Consider the following 24102-nt stretch of genomic DNA (forward strand, 5'->3'; position numbering starts at 1 on the left):
AAAATGTAGTTAAGCTCTCTCTAGAGATACTTATTAATCTTACACTGCAGAAAATAGTTATCGTTAGAAGAATAATTTTTCCTGCAGTAATGTAAAGAGATTCCTAGATTCGTATCATTATTATAATAACAGATTTCTTAGAATAATAGCGAGTATATTGAAGTAAAGTATGAAACATTATTTGTACCGTAATGGATTCATTTTTTATTGATTTTTATTCGTTATTCTAATTAGAAGAAAATAAGTTCATCCTTCTTCTTACTCAGTCTCTAATTATTAATTATTATAATATTATTGTATAATGAGATATGCTAGAAAAAGTTTGATTTTTTTCAAATATGTGCCAACAGAAGCGATATATGTCTAACCTAGGTTTTTACAAATTGAAAATAGACATTATTAAATATATTTTCAAAATAAAATTTTTATAAAAATATGATGAATATCGACTATGTTTATAATAATTAAATGATACTTTCTTGATTCACAGATATAATATATGAATAAAAGAAAATTCGAATATTTATACTTGAAAGAATTATTCTGTATCGTTCTAATATTATAAATGCTACAAAGCGTAAAATAAAAATATTTAATATTTTTACGCGCGTGCATACACACGCATACAAGCTTGAAAAATAAAAATAATAATTACAAATGCCTCTTTTTGACAAGGCGCAAAATATATTGTATCTCTATATATTGTCAAACTTGTATTAAAAGTTTTTCCGTACTTTGTAACGCTTCATATATCTGCATTAATTTCAAATGATAATGGCAAATAATTGTACAATATGTTATATGTATATAATATAAATGGACAATTTCTTGTATGGTAAAAAATGTTAACAAAAAAGAAAGAAACAAGTATAATAAAATAAATATAGAATGTCGCACAGTAGCTTTACATATTTTTCACATACTTGTTGCAAGAACACATTTATTGCAACAACACATATAACACATGTAACACATATTAATATTTTTGCAACAGCAGACGGAAAAAATATGAAATTAAGAGTTTATTTTTTTTATATGCGAAGAAAACGCGATATTTAAATCTACAGTTTGAATCGGCTTATTTGTATAACAACGATGATCGTAATCTTGAAAGAAGAATAACATAATGTACGAAAAGAAACATCGAATATAAATATCTCGAATTAAAACTTTTAGCTTCTTTATAACGATTGTAATTATTGTCTTTTATTAATAATTTTAACTGGAGAAAAATATATCCATTCCTTATATTCTCATTTTCTCGAATTAATGTATTACTATGTATTATTATGTGTTACTACTATATAATACCAGCTTAATTCTTTAATCCATCATTGCTGATAAAAATGATATATAACCCGCTGATGTTTTTAATAGCTGCAAATAAATACATTTTTATTTAAAGATATTTTTACGAAACTATAAAATAAAATTTTTAATTAAATTGCTCACGATTCCGTGTTATATTTGTAATTACATTTTTAATATTAGGTGTACAACTTTGCTTCCGCCGTTTTCCTATAGATGGCTTTAGCGGTAAGTAGTGGTCGAAATAAATAGATCGTAGACGTCATGCGATAAACTTGGGCATCTGTCAACATAACCCCATAGAAACATTAGTCGATTTGTGTCTGCATCATAAGTTATTCTCGATTGAAAATATCAGTTTACGAGCCAAATTCTCGTCATTTGCGGGAGGTTTTAATTTTCTGCTTCAATATGAAGAAATCTGCGGCTGAGGCTCATCGAATGCTCTCAAATACTTATGGTGAAGCCGCTATTAGCGAAAGAACGTGTCGCGAGTGGTTTCAACGCTTCAAGAACGGTGATTTTCACGTCGAAGACCGGCATAGCGGTGGAAGAGAGAAGGTTTTCGAAGATGCAGAATTGGAGGCATTACTTAACGAAGACTCGAGTCAAAGTGAAAAAGAATTGGCACGATGATTGGGAGTGGACAATACTTTGAATCATAAATGTATAACCAGTTTTTTACAATAAAGCCTCGAATTTCGGAAAAAGAACGGCGGAAGCAAAGTTGTACACCTAATATCTAAATAATGAATAATTTAAATTTAAATCTTAAAGTTTTATTATTGGATAAAATATATTTTTAACCAACAGATTTAATATAAAATTAAAAGTTACAATGTTAATACATTTTGAAAATATTTTTTATATTAAGGATAATATCCAGGATACTCGCCGCGGCCTTATTGGAATCGTGACGTCAAAGGCGAGAATGACACGCTGAGAATTCTTACGTGTCATTTTTAAATAAAAAGAATTTTAATGAAACAACACAGATCGCACACTTAAAAAATTGTCTGAAGACTATGCTAAAAGCATATATGTTTCATATCACACTCATTTTACAGCTGTTTATTAACTGTCAAGGGAAAAGCATAGTTTTCGGACAATCTTACAAATATGCTAAAGCGATCTATGTTATTGTTTCATCAAAATATCTTTATATTTAAAAATGACACGCAAGAATCCTTAGCGTATCATTCTCGTCTCTGACGTCTCGATTCTAATATGACAGCAGCAAGTACCCAGGAGCCTTAATATCTATTAAAAAGTTATAAAAAGATATATCTTTTATTGCACTTGCTTTATTTAAATGATACTTATATAACTAATAATTATATAGGTACAGAGAAGAGAATGAGTGACGCATAAAATTTTAACTAAAATTTAAACTAAAAAATATTAATAATCTTACGCTGCAAAAAGTAGTCATCGTTAATGGAACAATCTTTCCCGCAGTGATACCGCAGGGTTGCTGAACTCGCATCATTAATAGAATAAGATTTTTCGCTTGTCTCGACTCCCATTTATACCACTCACGATCGTACACAGCATGGTATACTGCTTCCCACTTTTCAAGGATACATATAATAATATATAAATATTTATATTAATTCAATATTGACTATTTTTATAAAGAATAATAAAAGTTGAATGAAAATTTATATATAATAATTAAATCATAAAATATAATAAGATATAATAATTATTAAATCAGCAAGCAAGGTGGCAAAATGACAAATAATGTACATCATATTTATGTATACGTATATAAGATTGTAACTTACTTGTTCTGTTATTAAATCTCCAGCATAGCAATAGAAAAACATTTGCATAAAAATAATAATGATAGCTACTATCATGTAGCATATTTGTGAGAAATTCGCGGCATTTATCTTCTCATTATTAATCATCTGAATAACATTTTACTAATTAATAAAAACAGAGTAAAAAATAGATAATAATAACATACAAGCGCATACAATTGGATACTGCACATACACAAATTGTATATTTGAAAAATTAATAAATTGAAATATATCTTTTACATTTTCAATAGAATCTATGTTACTGGAACTTACAACAAGCAATGCAAATCCAGATAGACAAAATATAATGCTAAAATATATTATCGATCCAAGCATCATTAAAGTAAATATATCTTCAACGTTATTAATATACCTTTAAATATAGAACACATTTAGAAAGCTATTATATTATAATTAATGGAAAATTATATACTTAGTACATATTGTACGAAAATTCACGCTTATATACTAAGATTATATACACATGTAATAATTAAATGTACAATTTTTTCTACTTAATATTAACGAAAAGAAAAGAAAGAAAATCTCATCTTACATAAATAGTGATATATATATATATATATATGTGATCAACCTTGTATGATCAGAAGAAAGTTAAACCTATAAAATTTATAATACAATGGTAGAAACAATTTCTTCAAAAGTTATGTTGTACTTATTAAATTCAGTTACGTCATAATCAAAACTCACACCTGATAAGCCGTAAATGAGTTACTATGTAGTTTCTCAGAGCTTTGTTAAACTCTTTGCCGATGACCAAATCGACTAACCGGCGTCTGAAGTTTTCTAATTGCCCGCAGATATGAAGAATCACGAATCCAAGAAAAGTATCTACTGACGTATAAATTATCACGACCAAAAACACCGCTATAACTTGAGTAAGATACGTTAATTCGAACTGCGGATTCTTATCTGTGTCGTAGAAATAATATGCCTGGAGCGGTAACGGTTTGTCCCGATCCGTGAGATTTGTCAGACGTCTGAACGGTACGCCAAAATAAGGAAAAATGGTAACCATAATTAACGCGGATATCATCAGAACGTATGCACAAATTACAATCAGTCGAGCGGTTTCCATACGCTTTATCATTACATCTCTTTCTGCATCTAGTTTCAATGTCGTCCAATCTTCCCTCATCATGCTTATGATCGATAAGACAACTTGGGAAGGCAAAAAAAATCGATATCAATAGTAAAATAATTTAAAATAACACACAACTTATATCTAATTTACTGTTACGACTGTAGTAATAAATTAAGTACTCCAATAGAATTTGACAAAAAAATATGATCTATAGTTACGCATTCTACATCAAATCGATCCAGACATACTTGATTGCTTCCATCGCATAATAACAAGTTTTAATAAAACCGACAGTATAGGTAATGTAAATCGTAAATTGTCTATCATTAGCACCATGTCGCCCCAAACTCGCATAAGCGCATAAATAAGAGGAATTATACAGAAAAATGTTATCATGATAAAAGCAAAACCCATGCGAATGTCAGACGCGAATCTTTTCAGAGTAAAATAATTGTTTCTAGGCCACAAGCCGATCAAATTTAAAGTCAGACGATTCAGTTCAATCGCCCATTCAAAATCTGAAAGAATTTTTTTTTATAGAATAAAAAATTTTCAATACGATAATCATGCGATATTTTCAATACGATAAATGCATATGTAGATTGTACAATTTTGTTGAAAAGTAATAAAACTGCAATGTGACATATTAATGCAATACAATTCTAATTTAAAAATTTTTATTAAAGATATTGAATATAGGGATTATAAGCGAAAAATGTATAACATCGTCTCAATACCTCTGTAACCTGAAGATTCTGATATATCCATATCGAAATCTAACGCGGATATATTAAGGTGTTGATTGTCGTGTTTATGCCATCCTATACTATAATGAGATGACTGCATGCTCGTGAGGCGCGTACAATAAATGAATGCTTCGTCGAAGAATGCATTAAATATTAAAGATGCTACTTCCAGTGGCTTACGCAATTTTTTGCCTGCTTCGTAACAGAACTTTCTGGGCATAAGAATAATTACGTACATGTGGTTTTTTTAATAAAGTGAGAAGTGTATTGTGTCGCTATATATCATCGAACTTGTCTTAAAAGTTTTTTTTGTACTTTGTAGCGTGTTTCTAAATGTGCAATGAATATGAAATTTTGTCTTAGTAAAAACTGCAAAATGTAGTTAAATTCTCTCTAGAGATACTTATTAATCTTACACTGCAGAAAGTAGTTACCGTTAGAGAAATAATTTTTCTTGCACTAATGTAAAGAAATTCCTGGGTTCGTATCATTACTATAATAACATATTTCTTACAATAAATTACAAATACTATGAAGTAAAATAAGAAACTTTATTTCTCCCGTAATGAATACAATTATTGAATCTTATTCCTTATTTTAATTAGGGGAAAATAAGTTTATCCTTCTTCTTCTACTCATTTTCTAATTATTATATAATAAAATACTAAAGAGAGTTTGATTTTTTCAGGCATGCGCCAACAAAAACGATATATATCCAACCGAGGTTTTTACAAACTAAAAAAAAAATATATATATACATATATAGATATTCATTTATTGAGAATATTTTCAAAATTTAATTTTTAGAATGTATATATTGACTATAATTTTATTTTACAAATTTATAATAGCAATTGTAATATTTGAGTCATATACTAAATAGATGATATTCTCTTTCTTGATCTACAGATATAATATATGAATAAAAATAATTTAAATATTTATATTTAAAAGAATTATTCTGTTTTAGCAAATGTTAGAAAATCAAAAAAGTATATATCATCGCATTTTTTTCTGATTTATATAAATAATAGTAATATTTAGAGATTAAGATTAACATTAATAATTTGATCTTATATATAATACAGAGTGTCCCATTTTAATCTCCTCAGGCAAATATCTCAAAAACCAAGCCCGGAAGAGAAAAACGTTTCAGACAAAAGTTGTTTGGTTTCGAGGGGGCCATAAGATGGTACCATTGGTTTGACTTTGGAAAATCATTTGAAGGTCATGTGAAGATCAACTTTAAAATCTTAAATGAAAACCCCCATTTTTTATTTAGTATTCTTGTAGCTGACATCGAGAGCTTTCCAAAACACTATAACAAAGTATTTGTTTATTAAGTACTTTTTGAGTTATTTTATATTTTAATCTGACATATTTTGATATAAAAAATTAAATATCTCGTAAAATATTTAGTTTTCGATAATCTTACCGTAATACTTCTATGTACAGAATAATGAGACAAATCAATTAGTATAAAAAAAAAATTGTTTTTAAGAAAATTATTTACAATGTATTTTTTTAAACAATTATTTGTTTTTTTTCGCACTAATTAATTTGTCTCATTATTCTGTACATAAAAGTATTACGGTATTATCGAAAACTGAATATTTTACGAAATATTTTATTTTTTATATCAAAATATGTCAGATTAAAATATAAAATAACTCAAAAAGTACTTAATGAAAAAATACTTTATTATAGTGTTTTGGAAAGCTCTCGGTGTCAGCTACAAGAATACTAAATAAAAAATGGGAGTTTCTATTTAAGATTTTAAAGTTGACCTTCACATGACCTTCAAATGATTTTCCAAAGTCAAACTAATGGTACCATCTTATGGCCCCCTCGAAACCAAACATCTTTTGTCTGAAACATTTTTCTCTTCCGGGCTTGGTTTTTGAGATATTTGCCTGAGGAGATTAAAATGGGACACCCTGTATATATTAAATGCTGCAAAAAGTAGTTGAAACAAAGATATTTAGTAATCTTACGCTGCAGAAAGTAGTTATTGTTAGTGGAACAATTCTTCCTGCGGTGAGACGAAGAGGTTTCTGGATTCGTATCATTAATATAATAAGATTTTTCACTTGACTCGATTCCAGTTTGTACCACTCAAGATCGCACAAAGCACGATATATTTCTTCACACTAAGCAAATGTATATACAATAATATATGAAAGCTGTTATTTCAAAGATTAGATTGCTTCCACGTTAATAAAAGTTAGAGGAAAATTTATGGAAAATTTATTATATTAGACTTAAAGGTTTATCATTACATGACCATATTTATCATTACATGGTAAATTTCAGTCTAATATTCGATATCGCGCGAAAAATGTCTTAAACCCATGTAAAATTAGACAATTTTATTTTGCACTTAAAGCACGGGATGATATAATATAGATTTTGCTCTGCGTAAAAAATAGCAAACGCAAAGTCCATATTCTTTCCTGGCCAACATATACATAAACAATAAACGATAGCGAAGATCTTTTAGGGATATTACTCAGAATCGTAATCTTGATAACATACGTCAAGATCAAAATTATTATTTGTCATGTTATCAGCGACATGTTAGACGTGAACATTTATCATTTACATTCATACATATATAACTTACCTTTTCTGTTATCAGCTCTCCGACATAACAATAGAGAAACATTTGTGTAAACAGAATTACAACAACAAATACTATGTAGCTTATTCGTAAGATACCCGCATCATTTATTTTTCCTTCTGTAATCATCTGAATAATAGATCTGGATCAAAAATCAATGTAAAAGTTAATGTAAATATAATGATAATAATAATAATATGCAAATATACATAAATATTGCCTAAATTTTTATTTTAAAAATAAATTGCGTATATTTTTTTAATATTTTTAATACACTTGCACTAATGAAACTTACAATAAACGATTGAAATCCATATAGACAAAATATAATAGCAAAATATAATATCAATCCAAGCATCATAAAAGTAAATATATCCTCGATGTTATAGGCAAACCTAAGTACGCATACGTGTTTAAAAGAATATAACAATAAAATCAGTAATTAAGATATTAAACAAATTCTATATACATGTGTAACATTAGATAATATTGCATTGTTTGTTAATTTTTTACTTGATATCTTTTTAATAATAATATATGGATATAAAAAATTCGTGCGTTATAAGCAATTGAAAATAAAGTTTCGACGAATGAAATATTTGAGAAATGCAACTATTTAACAAAATATATTTTAATCAATTATAATGCAACATATTAAATTTGCAGAAAGAAAATTTTACTACAAGTTAGAGAGAAAGTTTATAATTTTTAAGAAAAGTTTTATTAAATATAATTTTTTAAATAAATAATTTTTAAAAAATTTTAAATAATATTTTCGACAATGAGAAAAACACAAATGAAAAAAAAAAAAAAAAAAAAAAAAAAAAAATGTATCTTAGCGTATAGATGGGTTGTTGTAATATAAAGAAAAATATTATATATAAAAATATAATTTCCGATAAATTAAAGAAAATCTAATATTATATAATGTTAGCTCTTAAGAAACAAAAATAAAAAATGAGTTTTAAGGCGTTTTAAATATTGTATCATTGAGTATAATATTCTGTATAATTAAACCAGACACGAAAAATAAGCTTTATGTTTGAATATCAAAAATCTCGTGCAAAAATCAAATAATTCTGATATTTATATATAAAATTTTCTTGTAATCAAAATTCACACCTAATGATTCTTATATGTATCGTAATGTTACCACTCAGTGCTCTATCAAAATCTTTGCGTGAGACCATATTGGCTAATCGATGTCTTAAATTCTCTAATTGACCGCAAATGTGAAGAATGACGAGTCCAAGAAGACCATCTACCGACAGGTAGACGAATAGAGCCAGCAGTATCGTTAAGGCTTGAGTGAGAAATGTCAACTCAAACTGTGGACTCTTATCTGTGTCATAGAAATAATACGTCTGTATCGGCAATGGTTTGTTCCGATCTGTAAGGTTTGTCAGATATCTGAATGGTAGGCCAGCGCATGGAGGAATGATGGCTAGAGCGAACGAAGATACCGTCACAATATATGTATAAATTGCGAATAATCGAGCAGTTCGCGCATATTTCATCATTATATTTCTCTCGGCGCTTAGCTTTGACACTATCCAATCTTCCGCCATCGTGTTTAATATGGAAGAAAGGACTGAAACAAATTAAATTGAATCGGCAGTATAGAAAAATGTTAAACTATACAGCTATTATAGCTGTTTGTACGTTAATGAATCGAAAAAAATCATCCATCACACGCACACATATATATATATATACATATATACAAAATGTGCAAATAAATTTGTGGGTAATGTCACAATTTAATAATGCACCAACAAATCGGAATAATATTTGACAAAGAAACAAAATGTAAAACCATATGTTTCACAAATAAATCCAGACATACCTGTTTGTTTCCATCGCATAATAATTAATTTCAGAGCAACTACGAATAAAGGTAATGTAATTCGTAAATTGTCTATCATTAACTCCAAGTCGCCCCAAACACGCACAAGCGCACATACAGATGGAACACCAGAAATAAATATCATCAAAATAAGAATAAAACCCACGCGAATGTCAAGTTTCATCCTTCTTTTCACGGTATTATTGGTTGTAGGCCATAAACCGATCAATCCCAAACCTAAATGATTTAATTCGACCGCCCACACGAAATCTGGCAAAGTAATCTTTTTATGAAACTTGAGGATGGCTTAATTCAATTTATATGTAAATTGTATAAAGGATAATCTTGCCAAAATGTCATAGAAAAGGGCGTAAAATTGCAATGCAATATTATATACTGGATGGCCCATTTTAATCCATCCAGTCGAATATCTCAAAAACCAAACCCGGAAGAGAAAAATGTTTCAGAGAAAAGTTGTTTGGTTTCGAGGGGGCCATAAGATGGTATCATTGGTTTGACTTTGAAGAGTCATTTGAAGGTCACGCGAAGGTCAACTTTAAAATCTTAAATAGAAACCCCCATTTTTTATTTAGTATTCTTGCAGCTTGCCTCGAGAGCTTTTCAAAACGCTATAATAAACTATCTTTTTATCCAGTACTTTTTGAGTTATTTTATATTTTAATTCGACATTTTTTGATATAAAAAATTAAATATCTCATAAAATAGTTAGTTTTTGATAATCTTACCGTAATACTTTTATGTACAGAATAATGATACAAATCAATTAGTATAAGTAATTCAATAGTAATTCAATCAGTAATCAATTAGTATAAAAAAATAATAGTAATAATAATTTTAAAAAAATTATTTACGATGTATTTTTTTAAACAATTATTTGTTTTTTTTTTGCACTAATTGATTTATCTCATTATTCTGTACATAAAAGTATTACGGTAAGATTATCGAAAACTGAATATTTTATGAGATATTTAATTTTTTATATCAAAAGATGTCAGATTAAAATATAAAATAACTCAAAAAGTACTGAATAAAATAATACTTTATTATAGTGTTTTGGAAAGTTCTCGATGTCAGCTACAAGAATACTAAATAAAAAATGGGGGTTTCTATTTAAGATTTTAAAGTTGACCTTCGCGTGACCTTCAAATGATTTTCCAAGGTCAAATCATTGTCACCATCTTATGGCCCCCTCGAAACCAAACAACTTTTGTGTGAAATATTTTTCTCTTCCGGGCTTGGTTTTTGAGATGTTCGACTGGATGGATTAAAATGGGCCACCCAGTATATATATATTTGTAATGCAATATTATACTTCAATTTAGAAAATTATTACAACATATATAAAACACGTATATATTATAAGCGAAAGATACATAGTACGTTATTGAATTAATACCTTTGTAACCTGTGGATTTTGAAACATCCATACTGATATGAATATGACAGGAGATCTTCCCTCTTCTTGCCACTTTACAATGCTCAGTACGCATGCTTGTAACGCGAGTATTGCAGCCTGGCTGTTTTATCGAAGAACACGTATTAAATATTAAAAATGCTATTCCCGTAGTTGACCGCAATTTTTTTCTCGTAATAAGATTACGAGCATAAGAATAAGTCATAAAAAAATGTCACCATCTGTCTATAATCTAATAAGACGAGAGAGATATTACGGCGAAATTCATCGGGAATATATCAAAATTGTTTTACAAGTTTTTTCGTACTTTGTAGCGAGAAATAACGGCACGTAATTACGTAGCGCTAAAAGTTTTCTCTATAGAAAACTGAAGCAAAAAAGAAAGAAGGAAAATAAGATATAACGTCGCATCAAGTGAGCTATAATATGTACATGTCAAATGTATATGTGCATTTCAAATGTCTATGGCGAAGGACATTGTTAAAAACATGAGAAATGCGATGTTACCATATTATAAGTACGAGCTGTAATAAATATCTCATAGCTATCTTTTTGACAGTAAAAGTAACTATAAGTATCGAAGTTTCTCACGCGAGTCTTCGCGCCATCCATTTTTTCTCAATGAAATCCTGTTTTGCTCCAGAGAATGTAAAAATTGCGACTTTATATGATATATTTAAAATGCACCAACAATTATTTTATAAAATGATTAATGTAATCTCTGATGCAACGCGTCAATATCGAGTTCTCTTCTTGTAACGGATAATATAAGCTGTCACATATTACAATACGTAATGATATAAATTATTATAAATATAGCAAATATAATGAGAGAGAGAGAGAGAGAAATTAACAATGTTAAACTTTTATTTCTATTGTAACAATTACTGAATACAATTTTATTCTATCCGTATTGCAATATACATCTAATTGGAAATATATATTTATTTCTTCTCTTCAGAAAAAAATTAATTAATAATAATATCACTATTACTGTTGATATGTATACTATCTTCAATTCTGCTTTGCCAATAAGAACGATATATAGCCAGCTGATGTTTTCAGTAACTAAAAATAAATATATTTTTATTTACACATATATAACAAACATAAAATACACAAAATATACAGATTTAAAAAAGAAAAACTTTTGCAAACTTTCGCACACTAACGTTGACTGTACTTTAATATCATGTAACGCAACATGTGTTGTAATTAAGATTAATAATTAGACGTTATTTTCTTGGTCAAAAAGTCTAATGTAAAAGGTAATCAATTTTTAAGAATATGGGCGGAAAATCTAAATTAAATTAGAGACAATCTTACGCTGCAAAAGGTGGTCATCGTTAATGGAACAATTTTTCCCGCAGTGATACGAAAGGGTTCGTTGATTCGTATCATTAATATAATAAGATTCCTCGCCTTTCTTGACTCCAAGTTGTACCACTCAAGATCGCACACTGCACGATATACTGCATTACACTTAACAAATATATACACATAACGATATTAAATTTTATTTTTGATTTTATATCATCATTCAACAAAATAAATAAACAACTTGTTTAACTTCAATCAAGGATTTAATAATTAATATTTACTTACAATTTAAATTAATATTTATGTAAATAGCCTTACAAATTGTATAACAATGTAAGTTTCAACAGTTTCTTAGCAATGTGACATTAAATTTGAAATTTGTAAAATGACAAACACAATTGTAATATATAAAAATTTTATTAATGTAGTTATTGAACATATAATATGAAATATTAATTGACTATAAGAGATATACCAGGTATATAAATATGAAACCGGAATTTTTGTATAGAAAATACACGTTTATTGTATGAAAATGATAAAAAATATTTTATTCCAAGTATTGCCCATTGCTAGCTATACATTTTTCCCATCTCTCTGACAATTTGTGGATGCCACGTCAGAAAAACTGTTGCTCCTTTGAGGCAAACCAGTCATCGAGCCATTTTCGTACATTTTCGTAAGAAGTGAAGCGCTACTCGGCAAGTGCGTGTCCCATCGATGCAAATAAGTAGTAATCGGATGGAGCCAAGTCTGGTGAGTAAGCCGCATGCGAAAGTATTTCCCAACTAAACGCCTCAATCGTTTCCTTGACCGGTTTTGCTGTGTGCGATGGTGCATTATCATGAAGCAAAATTACTTTGCGTTGCCTTTTTTGATATTCTGGTCGTTTTTCACGCAAAGCTTGATTCAAATCGATCATTTGTTGTCGGTAGCGTTCAGTATTAACGGTTTCGCCAGGTTTTAGCAGCTCATAATAGATCACACTCTTCTTCCACGTTCTTCGTTTCTCACGTCAAAATCGCCACTTTTGAATTTTTTAAACCACTCAAAGCACTGTGATTTACCAAGAGCATGCTCACCGTAAGCTTCGACAAGCATTCGATGCGATTCTGCAGCAGTTTTCTTCAAATGGTAACAGAAAATCAATGCTGTCCGCGAATCGTAGTTTCCAGGCACAAAATTCGACATGTACAACGCTATTAAAAACTATGCTGTTGTATGAAACTTGTATTGTTGTGAGTTGAAAATCTTTATCAGATGTCAAAACAAGAAAATGGCACCAATGACGCGGTTTGACGGTAACTATATTGACAGCTAGGGCCATCTATGGGCAAATTCTGGTTTCATATTTATATACCTGGTACAAAGCTCTATAAGTTTATATTATACTTATTTATTTAAATATATAATTCGGTTTATTTATTCATATCAATATATCTGATTTACTCTCGTATATAAATATGTGACTTACTTGCTGTATTATAAGCTCTCCGGCACCACAATAGAGAAAAGTATGCGATAATAAAATAAGAGCAGCAACTGTCATGTAGCATGCTTGTGGAAGACCCGCATTACTTATCTTTTTGTCAGAGACAACCTAAATAATACATTTCACTAATTAATATTAGAAGCAGATGTAAAATAAATATTACGGACTTTTGGTATATATTTCGAAAATTAGAAAGAAAAATAAAACGCATTTTAACATTTTAAAATATACTCGTCGCATAAAACTCACATTAAGCAATAAAAATCCGCATAAACAAAATACAATACCAAAATGGAGTAACAATCCGAGCATCATTAAAGTGAACGTATCTTCAATGTTATCAGCAAATCTATATAAGTATTGTCTATAAATGTTTAAAGTAATATCACCTTACAATCAATAAAATTTTATATGCGCATTCAAAAACACCTAAAGATCATATATAAAATATCTTTGATCCGAGATATTGTTTATTCAATTTTTAGTTGGACATTTTTTTAGTAAAAATATGTATACGCGTCGAACTCCTTCGATGGAACGACTGAATGCACAAACTTAAAAAATACAAATGGAGTGGAGGAAAACAATAACATGCATAATATCCACAAGTGAAACACTGTGAATATTGAACAATCATCTATCAAAGATACTTCGATATTGTAATTATACTTTCGCGTTTATTTCTCTCTCTCTCTCTCTCTCTCTCTCTCTCTCTCTCTCTCTCTCTCTCTCTTCGCAAAAGTTTAACATTTAAAAATTAAAATCCTTGTTCAAAAATCAATTTTTCTTTTTAAAGATTTTCCTGAAATTGTAACATTCTATTGATATCATTTTCAATAGCCACACCTGATGAGTCGTAAATGAGTCACCACGTTGTTACTGAGAGCATTGTTGAAATCTTTACACGAGACCAAATTGACCATTCGATACCTAAAGTTTTCCAATTGGCCACAGATATGAAGAATCACAAGCCCCAAGAAAGCATCTACTGACGTGTAAACTATACCTGCTAAAGAGATCGTTATGACTTGAACAAGAAATGTCAATTCAAATTGCGGGCTCTGATCTGTGTCGTAGAAATAATACGTCTGCAGCGGTAACGGTTTGTTCCGATCCGTAAGATTCGTTAGATGCCTGATTTGTACGCCAAAACAGGGAAGAATGATTAGCATGACAAATGCCGATATCATTATAACGTATCCGAAGATTACGAATAAGCGTGCGATTCGTGCTTTTCTCATCATCACATCCCTCTCCGCGGCTAACTTTAATGCAATCCAATCTTCCGCCATTGTGTTTACGATGGTTAACAAAACTTGAAAATATAAAGAAGTATACAATAATGTTTGGATGCAAAGATTTTAAATTAATAAGCTTTTTTTTTTATTTTGAAACTAAAGAAAGAAAAAAATCTCGCATGTATATTTTAAAAAATAAAGACACTTTCATTATATAATTCAAACTCAAACTGTCAATTAAACGTATTAAAAATATGATCAGTTCAGCCGTTATTGAGGTCCGACAATCTAAGGTACTAGCAACTGACCGACTCCATGTATAGATCAGGGTTGGGAAGTAACGCGTTACTTGTAACGCCGTTACCGTTACAGTTACTTTTTTTCAGTTACAAATTTTATTTGTAACGGAAAAAGTAACTTCGTTACATTTTTCGGTAACGAGTAACGAATTTAACAGTTACTTTTATCGTTACTTTTTTCAAATTTTTTAATTTATTTAAGATATTATTCTTGCTATTGTGCGTGATAAAATTTTTATCTTAACCGTAAAGCCGTAAGCAAATCGATCAATTAGCATTCTTATTATGTTGTAAAAATGCTTGAATGTGATTGATCAACTTATGGCTCTTGCAGACCAGTGCGATGACGCGACGCGCGATATCCAATGAGAGCTTTATCTTTTCGGAAAAGCAGAGTTCTCATTTACTACCAGTTCTAAGTACCTTGCAACAAAAATTAGAAAATCTCAATAAATCTGACTTTCTAGATTGCCATTCATTAGTTGAAGCTATTCAGCAAGGTTTAAATAAAAGGTAACTTATTAATTTGATTAATACATATGTTATTTAATTTTAAATAAGGATTTAATTGAAAAATATTACTTTATTTTAAACTATTGATTCAAAAGTATTAATTTCAATAAAACAAACAATGTCGCTTAATTTACTATATTTGATTTTAGATTTCGTACAATATTTGAAACAGAAGAATTAATAATAGCAGCATGTTTACATCCAAAATTTAAGTTAAACTGGTTAACCGGAGAAAAAAGAAAACGTGCTGAAAATTACTTGGAGGATTTATTGGGAATCCGATCAACTGAAAATTCTTCAAAAGCTGGAAAATCTGACGATCACGATGATTTTTTCATTTTTGAGCAAAAAACGGTGTAAAATGAATCTGAACAAGAAGAATTGCAACGGTTTTTAAAATCAAATAATTGTAATATAGAAATGTTAAACGACTATCCAAAACTTAAAAAACTTTTTATTAAATATAATACAGCTCTACCAAGCAGTGCATCTGTAGAAAGAATGTTTAGCATCGGTGGCTCTGTATTAACACCACAAAGAGGGCATTTAAATGATGATACTATGGAGCAACAAATTTTATTAAAAATTAATAAAGAATTTCGATAAAATTTAATCATTTATTTTGTAATAAACCTTGAATGAAATCTTGCTTACAATTTTTTAAAAGATTTTCTTATGCAAAATAATTTATTAGTTTGTATTGTAAAAAAGTAACGGAAATTGTAACGACTCGTTACTTTTTAGTAACTGTAACGGTAACGAGTTACTTTTTAAAATTGGTAACGAGCAACGGTAACGAGTTACTTTTTAGAAAAAATAACGGTAACGGTAACGAGTTACTTTTATAAAGTAACTTTCCCAACCCTGGTATAGATACCCGGAGTGCCTCGCTGCCTCGCGTAAACTTGGCGCGAGACACTACCGTGTCTCTTGATACTTTAATTTATTTTGATATATATATGTATGTTGGAATTTTTAATCATTAATAATTCTTGATTTTTTCGAAATCGTAATCCAATATGATTCTAGTAATAAATCAATAAAATCCACGACACGATTCGATGAAGAGAGAAAAAATGCAAGATTATATTTCACATCACAAATAGAGTCCAGCTTATACCTGTTCGTTTCCATCGCATAATAATAAATTTCATCGAAACCACTATAAGAGGTAATGTAATTCGCAAATTGTCTATCATAAGCACCATATCACCCCAAACTCGCATAAGCGCCCATATAAGGGGAACACCGGAGGCAATTATCACCGTAACAAAGACGAGACCCACTCGAATGTCAGACCCGTGACTTTTCTTCACAACTTCATCGGTCTTAGGCCATAAATCGATCAGTTTCAAACCCAAGCGATGTAGTTCAACTGCCCACACGAAATCTAACAATTTTTTCTCTTTAATTTATAATATATATTTTTTCTCTTTAATAAATAAAATACTTGAACAAAATATAATTACGCGTAAATCATTATCTAATCGTGAAAGATTGATATCTTGACAGAAAAGAAATGTATGTGTGGTAGAAATAAATTATTATTTGCGATGAAATATTTTATCAATTCAAAAACGTACATATTAGAATGTAAAACGCATTAGAAGCGAAAAATGTATGATATGATACAATATATGTAATACCTCTGTATCCCGAGGATCTTGAAATGTCCATGTCGAAAACTAACACGTGAAGAGGAATTCTTCCCACTTTGCGGTATAAAATGATCATCACGCATGCTCGCGACATAAATACAAGTGCCTCTCTACTAAATGCATTAAATATTACAAATGCTATCCCTAGTTGATAGCAGTTCTACGTTTCATAACAAAACTTTTCGAGCATGGATAGGGAGAGGAAAAAAAGGCCATAAATAGAAGAATTGGTAATAACATGACAATGACAATAACATATGTTGTATTTCAATTTTGCGAGTTTTCATACTCGAAACTTGTTTTCTGCAATTTATATGCTTTACGTACGCATTATCGTATCGAAGGATAATGCATTTGTAACGAGTCTCTGGAGAGAGGGCAAAAAAAAAAAAAAAATAAAAAAATAAAAGGAAAGAAATACATTGTACCAAAAAGCGAATTATGTACAACGGAATATGTGTAAGAGGTCGCATAAGTTAACAGCGTACACACAATTTAATTTAATATAATAACTTGAAAATTAATAATTCAAAATTTTCGTAAAAATATATTTTTCTTGAATGCAATATATGCGAATAAAGATGCGACATTATTATATCCAGTTAATTATAACACACATATATTACAATTAATTTTTTCAACTAAAAAATTAAATAGACCCCAAATCGTTATGCAGAAGAATACAAACGCACAGAAAATTGTAAAAGTGACACGACAAATAGAAAACAAGAAGATAAATTATTTTTTCTCTATATAATCTAACAATAAACAAAATATACGAAACACATTTGTGAAATAAAAAATAAACAAAATGATGTTTTTATAACATATTTGAAATAAAATACGATCATATTTCAGATTAAATATTGTCGATGTTTAATATTATCATCATCATGATAATATCATTGTTTTTTTTATCGCCTCTCTCTCCCTCATCATTAAAATAATTATATATTAATCCGATTCAGTACATATTAATCACGTGCAAGCAGAACCGATATATAACCGCCTGACGTTTTCAATAACTGAAATATTAAATAAGCTGTATTTAAACAATTGTAGCATTATGATTAAATGTTTGTTTAAATGTGAATATTAAATTCTTTAATAAAATAACTGAAATACATATTACAAATTTATAATTATGTATTCACTTACATTGCAAAAGGCATTCATCGTTAAAGGAAAGATCTTTCCAACTGTTACGTAAAGTGGCTTATTTGCGCGCATCATTAATAAAATCAAGTTTCTCGCTTGCTTTGCTTCCAATTCGTACCAACGATATTCACACGCAGCACGAGAGATACTTTCGCACTAGAATATGATGTTATTATCAAACTAATCAAAATTGACCAATTAATATTTTTAATTTTTATACTATTCAAAATATTAGAGGATTATAGGAGTAAAGAAATTGTTAAAACAGACGAGAATCAAGTTTCTTAATTATATTCATCATTTATTTTATTTTAGTAAAATATCAATTTTATGTTAATAAAAAAGAGAATCGAAACAATGTTTACCTGCGTTATTAGAAATTCTCCAACTGCACAATATAAGCACATATGCCCAAAAATATTTGCAAGGACCGTTATAAGAAACAACAATCTTACGAGAGACAAATGACGTCCATCGGTAACGACCTACGATTAATTAAGAAAAAAGCACACGTTAGAAATATCAACTATTATACGAATAAATATTTTAATAATCTAAAAGTTATGTTTTTATGCGTATGCATATCTGCGTAACATTTCAGAGATATTCCATATACATACACATATATATATATATATATATATATACTTTTCGCAATATATAAAAATAATACGTTTTACGTAATAAAATTATCTCGTATAATCGGATACATAATTTGCTCGTAACTTTATATCGTATATTTATATCTACGATTATGCACAATTACACGAAATATAAATATCTCATCTATTATGTTGTTGACATAATAAATCCACTTAAAACTTGTATAATTTATTTATTATAAAGACCGAACTTGGTACAATTTAAATACAATTTCCATTTAATTTTAATCTAAATATATACAATAAAAGCAAAATATTAAATGAGACAAAATTAAAACCAATAATTGAATTATTCTTCTTATGATCGGAAAAAAAAAATTTGTCAACTTACGGTAACTAATAAGAATCCATAGAGACAAAATAATGTACCGAAATAGAGGAATAATCCAAGAAGCATCAAAGTAAACATATTTTCGATAACTTCGATACATCTGTAATAAATAAAATTTATATAAAAATTCATCATCGATATAAAACAACATTCATCGAGGCAGTAAATACGCAATGTATACGAAACCTGATAAGACGGACATGATTCGTTACGGCGTCCGCCAGGACACGATCGAAATTTGAATCCCTCTCGTCCGTTAACCGGTCCTTAAGATTCTTCAGCTGGCCGCAAACGTGAAAAATTAGCAATCCAAAGAGGCTATCAATCGCGGTGTAACCCATGGCGGATATCATGAGGGTGATACCCTGCGCGAGAAACGTAAGCTCAAAGTAGGGGCTCGTATCGGTGTCGTACAGATAGTACGTCTGCAGGGGCAACGGTTTGCCCGGATCGGTTACGTTCGTGATATATCTCATGGTAATCCCAAAGCACGGCAGAATAAACAGCAGGATAAACGACGCAAACATTACAACGAATCCGCAGATTATGATCATACGAGGGATTCGTGCGCATCTTATCATGATTGTACGCTCCTGATCGGATTTGAGACTCAGCCAATCTTTGGCGATCATGTGCAGAATCGGCGCGAGAGCTTAAAAGGTAGATATTATAACGTTTAAGTGATTAAAGTCAAGTGAAAAAAGAAATCGTTGGTTTAAATGTAACAACATAGATAATTTTGTAATGATAAAATTACAATGATTGTAATTTTAAAATAACTTGAAAGATTTATTATAAAAAAAGATTTATTATATAACACGAAAGATTATTATAAAGCAAGTTCAGAAAATTTTGTTATCATTATGTGTCTCATATGTATATTTAAAATTGTTTAAGAGAAATGATTAGATCACAAAGCAAGCAGCTCTCTTAATCGCAATACTTTAGAATAACTTTGCAATACTTTAGAATAAGTTGCACGAGTCACTAAATTACATGCGAAGCGTATGTAATAGCATAAATAACTTTACTGTTATTCCCTGCTCTTCTTAATCGTATTATAAAAAAAAAATTATTATTTAAAAAAATGTTGGATATATATTCTACTGTTACATGTTATTTTTTATTTTATTTTATTTTTTTTTTAAGGAATCTTAATTTTTCTGTCCAAATTTCCGCTACGAGAACAATTGCGAAATATCTACCAGCCCTTTTGCTCCACATGATGACGAGCTTCATTATCATCGACACCAAAGGTAAAGTGAACTGCAGATTGTCCGTCATCGACATCAGGTCTCCCCAAACTCTTATCAGAGAGTGTATGCAGGGAATCACGCAAACGAAGGTTACCATGATTATCAGCAGAAATACACGTATGTTAGCTATTAACTTCTCCCGCGTCGTTTCTTCCATTTTCGGCCAAAGACCGATAAGTTCCAGACTATAGCGATTCAATTCCACCGCCCATTTAAAATCTAGCTGCGGAAAAATATCGGCGGTTGCGTGAACTCGCCGATTAATTTTTAACAAAATAATTGCCCCAAAACAATATTTTTGATTGCAAAAATATTTAAAAAGAACACATTATTTTAATTATTAACAAATTTAAGAAATTAAGCTCTTGTGTGACATCACAAATTTCAAATAATCGCGGCCTAGTAAGAGCCAAAACGCGGATGATAGTGCGTCAGTTTCATAGGGCATGAAATTTACTTAGCGCTATACCAAGATTTTTCAGAATAATCTCAATTCGAGATTTATAATAACCCCTCTTTACCCCCCCTGGAGAGACAAAGGTGAGAAAAATATCGGGCAAAGTCGCTGAATCGGGAATTTAAATTACTAAGTTATTATATCACTTATTTTTTTACAATTATATCACTTTTTCGATATCTTAATCCGCATTTTTCCTCTCTACACCAATTTGGAAAGCTTTTAAGCACTGTTCTATACCCTGTCCTTCTTTTACAAAGAATATGCTTAAAATTATATTTATAATATTCCTGGACTTGGTTAGAGGGCGTGTGAGTGAATGGAGGCGTGCTGAATGCGTGCTTTAGTTTAAGCTAAAATTTATAAGTACAGGGAGTAGGAGAAATGTTTTTGTAAGGTAAGATAAAATAAGTGAATAGGAAGGAAGCAGGGTAATGGAAGGCAGGTCTAGGGGAACAATAGTATGGTCGTAATAGGGCAGGAAAGGGAACGACAAAGGATTGAGGTTAGAATGTCGAAACTGCCAATGTATAAGAAGGAAGGTACGGCAAAAGTCGGTAAAGAAGGTATTTGCAAGAATGGAAAACCATTGGAGGATGGTAAAGAAAGTACGGTAAAAAAAAGGTAAAGGAAGAAGAGGAATTGGAAGGAAGCGGAGATAAGTAAGAAAGTGTGGAGAAGCTACTTTATGAAGTTATTGGAAGGTAAAGAGACACAGAAAGGGAGAGTTAACAGAGAAGAAGAAGGAGAAATTAAAAGTATACAAGAATAGAAACGAACACGAACCTGCGTATCCCGAATGTTCAGTAGGATCCATATTGAAGGCCGACGATGTACTATTTTTCTTCGCAAAAAAAAAAATTTATCCCCACCAGCTTATACACAGGAATCATCGCGAGACACGATGCATTTTATTCAAGTATTAAACTTAGGGTCTATAGAATAGTCAGCGCATTAAATATTGCATACACCGATGACCGCGGTGAGTAATTCGTATCATTAAATTACAATATATCATCTCCTCGGAGTTCGGCAAAAAAAAAAAAAAGAAATTCCAGAAAACGTAGACTTCGAAGTTTCTGCATGTCACGAATAAAGTGGGAGTAGTTAAGAAAATATTGTTTTGCATAGGTGGATTGATGCATTATTTGTATCCCTATAGAAACGTTCCTTCAGCGCAGCATAATTAATTCAAGGAGAACTAGTCGCGTTTATACGAGCAAGGACGCGGAACAAATAGTGAAAAACGAATAAAATATATTTTATCTTTACCCGAGTCGAAATTTTTCTCCGGTTTTTTATCTCAATTTCAAATCAAACATCTACTTTGATATTTTCAGCAGTCAGATAATTCTCTTCTAAAATTATTTAACTTATAGCTCCCACTTAAAATCGTCAAATTTTATTTGATTTAGAAAATTTTGTTCCTATTTTAATATTCCTACAATATTTAATATTTTAATTAATATTCTCAATCTCTTTTAATGTTATTTAAAAAAAAATATATACAATAGAACTTTATTATTTTCTTGACATCTAAAAATAAGAAAGAAAATCTAAAAATTTTACCAGTTTCTAAACTTAATTAAAGCAAAAGATTATTCACAAAAGACGTAAGCTGTGTGCGCGCGCTCGTCTGTTATACAAAATATATTATTTTTATGAAACAATTATCTTCGCTTTTGTCTTTCGCCAAGAACATATTCATCATTTTCATTTACATGAATATATAAATTTTTTACGCTTCGTTTCAAAGAGAATCTTTGCGCACAAATAGCGGAAATGACTTTAGTCTCGCCACTTGAAAACGCCGGCTGTCTCTTTCTCTCTCTCTCTCTCTCTCTCTCTCTCTCTCTCTCTCTCTCTCTCAATTAGCGCATGTTTAACTAACCGAGAATTAAACCGTAAAATCGCGACCGAACAATAACTTGCACTTACAATCATATCAGGATTCTAAGGATCAATTGTTTGAGCTCAACCGTTAATTTCCCGTTTCGCACATCTTGCTATTTCACATTCGTCTATTCACTCTCAAAAAAAAATTTGTTAAATCGATACTCACAAGTATTGCCTCTTTGCCCCGCAATGCTGATTGGTTATCTCGACGTTGTGCAGTGCATGTCTGAGCCGCGTATTTGACAGTTCAAATATTAAGTATGTGTGTATAATTTTGATTTAATTGATTTTGAAAAAACGGGTAATTAGAATTAATATATAAATAATTTTATAAATATGTGTGTGTATGTGTGAAAAAAAATTAATTAACACTGTTAATGATTAAAGTTCCATGGATTTGAAAGAATATAGTCAAAACTATAGGAAAATACAATAATTATAATAGAATAAATCTCCGCGTTTTTGAAATCATAATTTTTCGTATTTTCGTACAAAGACACATCCAAATATTAGGATAAGTAGATTTTTTTCGCATTTTCGACTTTTTAATTAGAGTCCGTGTAGCACGCAACCAACTGTAAAAAACTCTTTAATCTTAATTTTTACGCTCCAACCGATAGTACAAGAGATATTTCGATTTATAAAACCCGACAGTGTGTACCTGACATATCTATTATCGATCATATGAACATGAAAAAATTAATTAATGCTGCTAATGATTAAAACTCTGTAAAAAATAAAAGATTACAAAACTATAGAAAAATTATAGTGAAATAGACTCCTATTTCGCAGAAATCGATTTTTGGTATGTCGTATTATGTATCAAGATGTTTTTAACATTAAAAGTCTCGAGAGAAGTACAAAAATATTTTGGAGCTCGTTTTGGAGAATATATTCCTAACCGCGCCCCCTACTCGCATGCCCTAATCGGGTACCCTAATCGTACCTTATGTA

The 24102-nt window shown here is 29.9% G+C and overlaps 4 protein-coding genes across 10 annotated transcripts in view; 1 reads left to right on the forward strand and 3 right to left on the reverse strand.

The window, feature by feature from the left end:
* The window catches only part of Mbt (serine/threonine-protein kinase PAK mbt), an 83327-nt gene that overhangs the window by 43403 nt on the left and 15822 nt on the right, over positions 1-24102 (forward strand). The window lies entirely within an intron of this gene.
* Positions 1201-11000, reverse strand: LOC138943360 (odorant receptor 10-like). 5 transcript variants are annotated; one of them, XM_070314140.1, is made up of 8 exons: positions 10851-10904; positions 4959-5179; positions 4470-4739; positions 3830-4298; positions 3390-3489; positions 3096-3221; positions 2723-2878; positions 1201-1377 (listed from the first exon to the last, which is right to left on the reverse strand). In XM_070314140.1, exons 2-8 carry the CDS (start codon positions 5065-5067, stop codon positions 1324-1326), a joined length of 1284 nt encoding a protein of 427 aa, XP_070170241.1. In that variant the 5' UTR covers positions 5068-5179; positions 10851-10904; the 3' UTR covers positions 1201-1323. The 5 variants fall into 5 exon arrangements, with proteins under 5 accessions (XP_070170241.1, XP_070170243.1, XP_070170242.1 ...); XM_070314142.1 differs by lacking the exons at positions 1201-1377; positions 2723-2878; positions 3096-3221; ... (1 more) ...; positions 4470-4739; positions 4959-5179 and adding exons at positions 6962-7117; positions 7591-7716; positions 7883-7982; positions 8710-9178; positions 9434-9703 and having other exon boundaries at positions 3449-3489; positions 10851-11000; XM_070314141.1 differs by lacking the exons at positions 1201-1377; positions 2723-2878; positions 3096-3221; ... (2 more) ...; positions 4470-4739; positions 4959-5179 and adding exons at positions 5534-5702; positions 6962-7117; positions 7591-7716; ... (1 more) ...; positions 8710-9178; positions 9434-9703 and having other exon boundaries at positions 10851-11000.
* Positions 11781-17561, reverse strand: LOC138943361 (odorant receptor 13a-like). The gene is made up of 7 exons (XM_070314145.1): positions 17377-17561; positions 16851-17120; positions 14527-14995; positions 13930-14029; positions 13663-13788; positions 12195-12350; positions 11781-11936 (listed from the first exon to the last, which is right to left on the reverse strand). The coding sequence occupies exons 1-7, from the start codon at positions 17480-17482 to the stop codon at positions 11883-11885; spliced, it is 1281 nt and encodes a 426-aa protein (XP_070170246.1). The 5' UTR covers positions 17483-17561; the 3' UTR covers positions 11781-11882.
* LOC138943280 (odorant receptor 43a-like) lies at positions 18054-22363 on the reverse strand. 2 transcript variants are annotated; one of them, XM_070313976.1, is made up of 7 exons: positions 22039-22363; positions 20745-21014; positions 19726-20191; positions 19540-19639; positions 18912-19031; positions 18547-18702; positions 18054-18413 (listed from the first exon to the last, which is right to left on the reverse strand). In XM_070313976.1, exons 1-7 carry the CDS (start codon positions 22067-22069, stop codon positions 18363-18365), a joined length of 1194 nt encoding a protein of 397 aa, XP_070170077.1. In that variant the 5' UTR covers positions 22070-22363; the 3' UTR covers positions 18054-18362. The 2 variants fall into 2 exon arrangements, with proteins under 2 accessions (XP_070170077.1, XP_070170078.1); XM_070313977.1 differs by having other exon boundaries at positions 20745-21018.

The sequence above is a fragment of the Polyergus mexicanus genome, unplaced genomic scaffold (genome assembly GCF_030449975.1).
Source record: "Polyergus mexicanus isolate NDT 795.1 unplaced genomic scaffold, iyPolMexi1.0 SCAF_26, whole genome shotgun sequence".
Taxonomy (NCBI): Eukaryota; Metazoa; Arthropoda; class Insecta; order Hymenoptera; family Formicidae; genus Polyergus; species Polyergus mexicanus.